A 4,507-nucleotide genomic window follows, 5' to 3' on the forward strand; every position below is an offset into this window, starting at 1 on the left:
TCACATCTCTTGCAAAATGAAGCACTGCATTCAAAATATCACAAACACATCTCAAAAGCAAACAAATTTGAAAACAGCTTTGCCATAATATTAATTCCTGTTAGATTTTTGTGTGTTACAAAGAGAATTGTGTGTTGTGTTTTATGAAATTGAAAACTGAGTCAAAGGCCGAGAATTAGCGTATGGTTTTGCAGATTTGGTGGGTGGTTCTGCCTTTTGAGTGTCAGCTTTCAGAAATTGTGTGACAAGTAAAGATTTTGTGTGTAAGCAGTTGAAAAAAAACTGTATATGCTTACAATTCAAATACACAGATGACTTTCCTGCCCAGTGAACATTGAGATTAATAACACTGTAACAAAAAAACTCTTACTAGGATTCAGGAACTATTTTTGCAGCTCAATGTCTATTACAGTATACATTAAATTACAGATACATATGTATAATTCAGCAATGAACTTTTGGGAAAAAAATCATTTTCATTTTATATCAGTGATTGTCATGTTTACTGTATTTACAGATACTTGTTTAAAAGATGGGTCAAATTTGCCACCATCTGTGGAACAAACTGTTGAGACTGAACCAGAAGATGGCAAACTTAAAAAGGACAGCATGTCACCGTTTTGTGAGCTTTACCAAATGGTCAAACAGGACCTTGCTGCAAAATCACCATGGAAGTCTGAGCTACCAAAAACACCTCTTGCAAGACCTCAGGTTGGTCACGAGAAAGTTGCCGCTGCAGATGTTAAAAGTAGTCAGAAACTGGTCACAACCCCATCTACCAAGAAGCGAAGATCCTCGAAATCCAATTCTGGAGATACAACTGGACCAGCTATACCTCAGAGCTCATTTAATGCAAATGTGGAAGAAAACCCCACTGACGATGTGCCATCTATAGAGTCCACCACCCCCTCAATGACAGAGAAATGTGTAACTCCTGTCTCCCAGAAGAATAGAACACCCTTGAAAACACCTCAGAAGTTCAGTGCTGGTGAGGTAGTCCAGCAAATTCTTTTACAGCCACTGCCTGAAGAGAAAACTCCTAAATCCCCAAAAGGAAGGAGAAGTGGTGGATCACAGGATCAGAGCCTTGTTCATCAAATGCCTTCAGTCCAGCCTCAGACTCCAGGCCCAAAGGATAACAACACTGAAGTGAAGATGTCACCTAGAACATCCCCAAGAGCAAATGCTGGCAAAAGGTTTCAATTCCAAGATGTTCTGCCTGAAGTTACAGCTACCACATCAGCTTCTAAGAAGGAAGGTGAGACGGCTTGTTTTTCTCCTTATAAATAGAACTGTAAGTAACACATTAGAAATGTCTGCATGCCATATGCACCATTTGTCATTTAGGAAAATGCTGCAAATGTGTGTGGCTATTTAAGTCATATTCATCATACTTTTGTTTTGTCCTACAGATGACACTTCAGTAAATGAGCTATTTGATGGTAATGAATCTCGCAATGAAGTAACCGTTCCAAAAGCAAAGAAAAAGCGAGTGTCCTTTGGTGGTCAGTTGAGTCCAGAGCTATTTGACAAATGCCTGCCCCCCAATTCCCCCCTTCGCCGTGGGGCAACCCCACGACACAGTTTGGGTCCTTCCCAAAAACCCCAATCTGTCTTACAACGAGCATCCACCATTGGTCTTTTGGTAATGCTTAAATCCAGCTTTTTGAGGACTATTAAATCTTTGAAACTTCTGAATGTTTTTAATATATATATTTTTTTTCTTCCCTTTTTTTTTAGGCTCTTCGACTTAAAGAAACCGTTTCAGAGGCTCAAAAAAGTTCTCCAAAGAAAGCTTCACCCAAATGGACAGCATCTCCAGTGAAGACTCCATCACCTGCCAAAAGGTCACCGGGTACCAAGACTACAACTCCATCATCTGCCAAAAGGACACCGAGTGCCAAGGATAAAAATCCATCACCAAAACCTCAAAAGTCACCATCTGCTTCAACTAAAGCACCAACACCATCCTCTACTCCTGCTACACCCAGGACACCTGCATCTGCTAAGAGAGCATCAACTTCAGCGATTGAGGCTGTGAGGCTGTCTTTAACTGAGACACCTAGGGCGCAGGGAAGGTTTTCAGTCTCTCATATAAATAGTCCATCACCTGTCCAGGACCAGGGGAACATGTCTGAACCACAGTCAGCCATTGCAGAAGACATGCCCCAGAAGTGTGTAACACCAAAGATACACTTAAGGAGGAAGAGCATGAAGTCTTCTGCAAGAAAAACTCCCAAAAGTGCAATTAAAAGTGTTCTTGATGTCATTCGTTCAAGACGCAGTGGAGCATCACGAGCTAATCTAAAAGGTGAAACATTTAAACTGGTTATATTCATGTTTTCCTGTTTAGAATACTAAATCTCTCATTGTTTTAAATATCTTTTTTTTTTTAATGTTTGTTCCTTTGTTTTAAGTGTTGACCTCTTGGGCTGATATTGTGAAGTTTGGTCAGACCCAACCTCAAACAGAAGTTACAACAAAGAAAAAACCTACGAAGAGCAGTATAGTGAAGAGAACTGTAGTGATAAAACCCAAGGTAAAATACAGAAGATCATCAGTCTCAAATAAATGTTTTTGTTCTGATTCATTGTTCAAATATCTGTTAATGGTTTTATTCATTGAATGGCTCATTAATTTGTGGCTTTTACAAACTGCATTTGACTGTTGGTTACCTGTGCAGACACCTGCACAGAGGCTGAAAGATGATGTTAGCACTGGGCATGCAGCATCTCCAGTCACCATTGTTGTTGGCAAAGCCCATATGAGGACTAACCAGTCTGTTGCTGCTGCACCTAAAATAGTGCCAAACATAGCACTATTCAAGAAGGACATGAAAATGGATGAGGACTTGACAGGTTTGTTCAATGTTGAAGAAAACAATATATGTAATACGTTTGATTAAATTGTTAGTTCAAATTCTATATGTTGTATGTGTATTGTTAGGTGTTGCAGAGATTTTCAAAACACCAGCCAACACCAGGTCTAAGAATAGAGTTCTTTTGAATAATGAATGTCCAGAGATTCCTCTGGATGAGGTTTCAGTGATGAAAACACCAGAGGAATCAGGTAAGTGTTTCAGACTTGTCATAAATGATCTACTGTGTATTGTTTTGATATAACTGATTTCATGCTCTTGTTTTTCTCTTCCTACACAGGTGAAATGTTGGTGTCGCCATTAAGTGTGGTCTCCACTGCCAAATCTGGTCGCTACAACAATGAAGCAGTAACACGACTACTACTGGACAACCAGGATGGTACTTTGTTGGAAGACGAAGGTCTTTCTCAACTCCCTGACAACTCTATTGAGACAAGTTGCCATGACATCATTCCAGATGTAGAGACACCTTCTAATGTCCAAACAGAGGAAGAGGCTGCTGCACCTGAAACAGTAGTCAAAACCCCAAAACAGAAAGCTGCACCATCCTTGTGCCTCACTGGAGTCAAGCGACTCATGAAGACACCCAAACAGAAGGCTGAACCAATTGAGGACTTAAGAGGAAAGCTGCTCAAGACCCCCAAGGAATGTAAACCTCCCCAGGGTGAAAGTCTAGAAGGCATTAAGGAACTCCTAAAGACTCCCAAATACAGGGGAGCTCCAGTAGAAGACATGGTTGGAGTGAAAAGAGTGATGCAGACTCCAAAAGAGAAGAGCAATCCTGTACTCCGCGCATCTGGTCTTCAGAGGCTTATGAGAACACCCAAAGAAAAGGCTGAGCAACACGAAGACCTCACTGGTGTGAAAGAACTGATGAAAACACCGGAAATAAAGGGAGACATGGTGGAGAATCAATTACGGCTGAAAAGATTGGCGAAGACATCTAAACAGAAGAGAAATCAAGTTGAAGAGGATCTAACTGGTGTTCAGCAACTGATGAAGACCCCTAAACACAAAGGAGAACCAGTTGAAGATCAAATGGGTATACAAAGGCTTATGCAGACTCCCAAAGAGAAAGTTGAACCTGTAGAAGACGTCTCTGGTTTGAATCAGTTAATGCAGACTCCCAAGTTAAAAGGAGAACCTGTCAGCAGGCAGTTTGAAATCAGTGAACTGATGAAGACCCCTCGACTTAAAGAAGCAATAGCAGAGGAGTCCACTGGCCTTAAAGAACTCGAACCAGAGAACAGCTCTTCCCTGACAACAGAAAGTAGTGTGACTGAGCCTACCGAGGTAAATAGCAGAGTTAACCCATTAAACACTCACGCCATGCTTACACAGGAGATAATTTGACTGTCAATGGGAGTTTTTTCACACTGCTTGCTTGCATTGTAGATATGTAAACCTTTGGATAGATGCTTTACACCAGGGGTTTTCAAACTGTGGGGCGCGCCCCCAGCACCTGTCAAGGGGGGCGCGAGCATCGGTTAATTCAGAGACGTTCTCTTGAGAATTTATGAATATGAGTTAACAAATCTTTAGCCATCCACTAGGGGGCAATCTGACTCCCACTGCTAGTCGACAGAGCAGAGTTGGCTCGAGTATCAGTCACGCTCAGTGTTGCCAAGT

General features: G+C 41.4%; 1 protein-coding gene across 1 annotated transcript in view; it reads left to right on the top strand.

Annotated features, from left to right (window-relative positions):
• Positions 1 to 4,507, top strand: part of LOC107753300 (antigen KI-67-like) — a 17,505-nt gene that overhangs the window by 6,541 nt on the left and 6,457 nt on the right. Inside the window, exons 7-13 of the mRNA XM_016569430.1 lie at positions 518 to 1,258; positions 1,413 to 1,645; positions 1,741 to 2,311; positions 2,418 to 2,539; positions 2,684 to 2,858; positions 2,947 to 3,069; positions 3,159 to 4,171. Of these exons, the coding sequence (XP_016424916.1) occupies positions 518 to 1,258; positions 1,413 to 1,645; positions 1,741 to 2,311; positions 2,418 to 2,539; positions 2,684 to 2,858; positions 2,947 to 3,069; positions 3,159 to 4,171 (2,978 nt within the window). The remainder of the gene's footprint in view (positions 1 to 517; positions 1,259 to 1,412; positions 1,646 to 1,740; positions 2,312 to 2,417; positions 2,540 to 2,683; positions 2,859 to 2,946; positions 3,070 to 3,158; positions 4,172 to 4,507) is intronic.

The sequence above is a fragment of the Sinocyclocheilus rhinocerous genome, unplaced genomic scaffold, assembly GCF_001515625.1.
Source record: "Sinocyclocheilus rhinocerous isolate Xijiao unplaced genomic scaffold, SAMN03320098_v1.1 scaffold1763, whole genome shotgun sequence".
NCBI lineage: Eukaryota > Metazoa > Chordata > Actinopteri > Cypriniformes > Cyprinidae > Sinocyclocheilus > Sinocyclocheilus rhinocerous.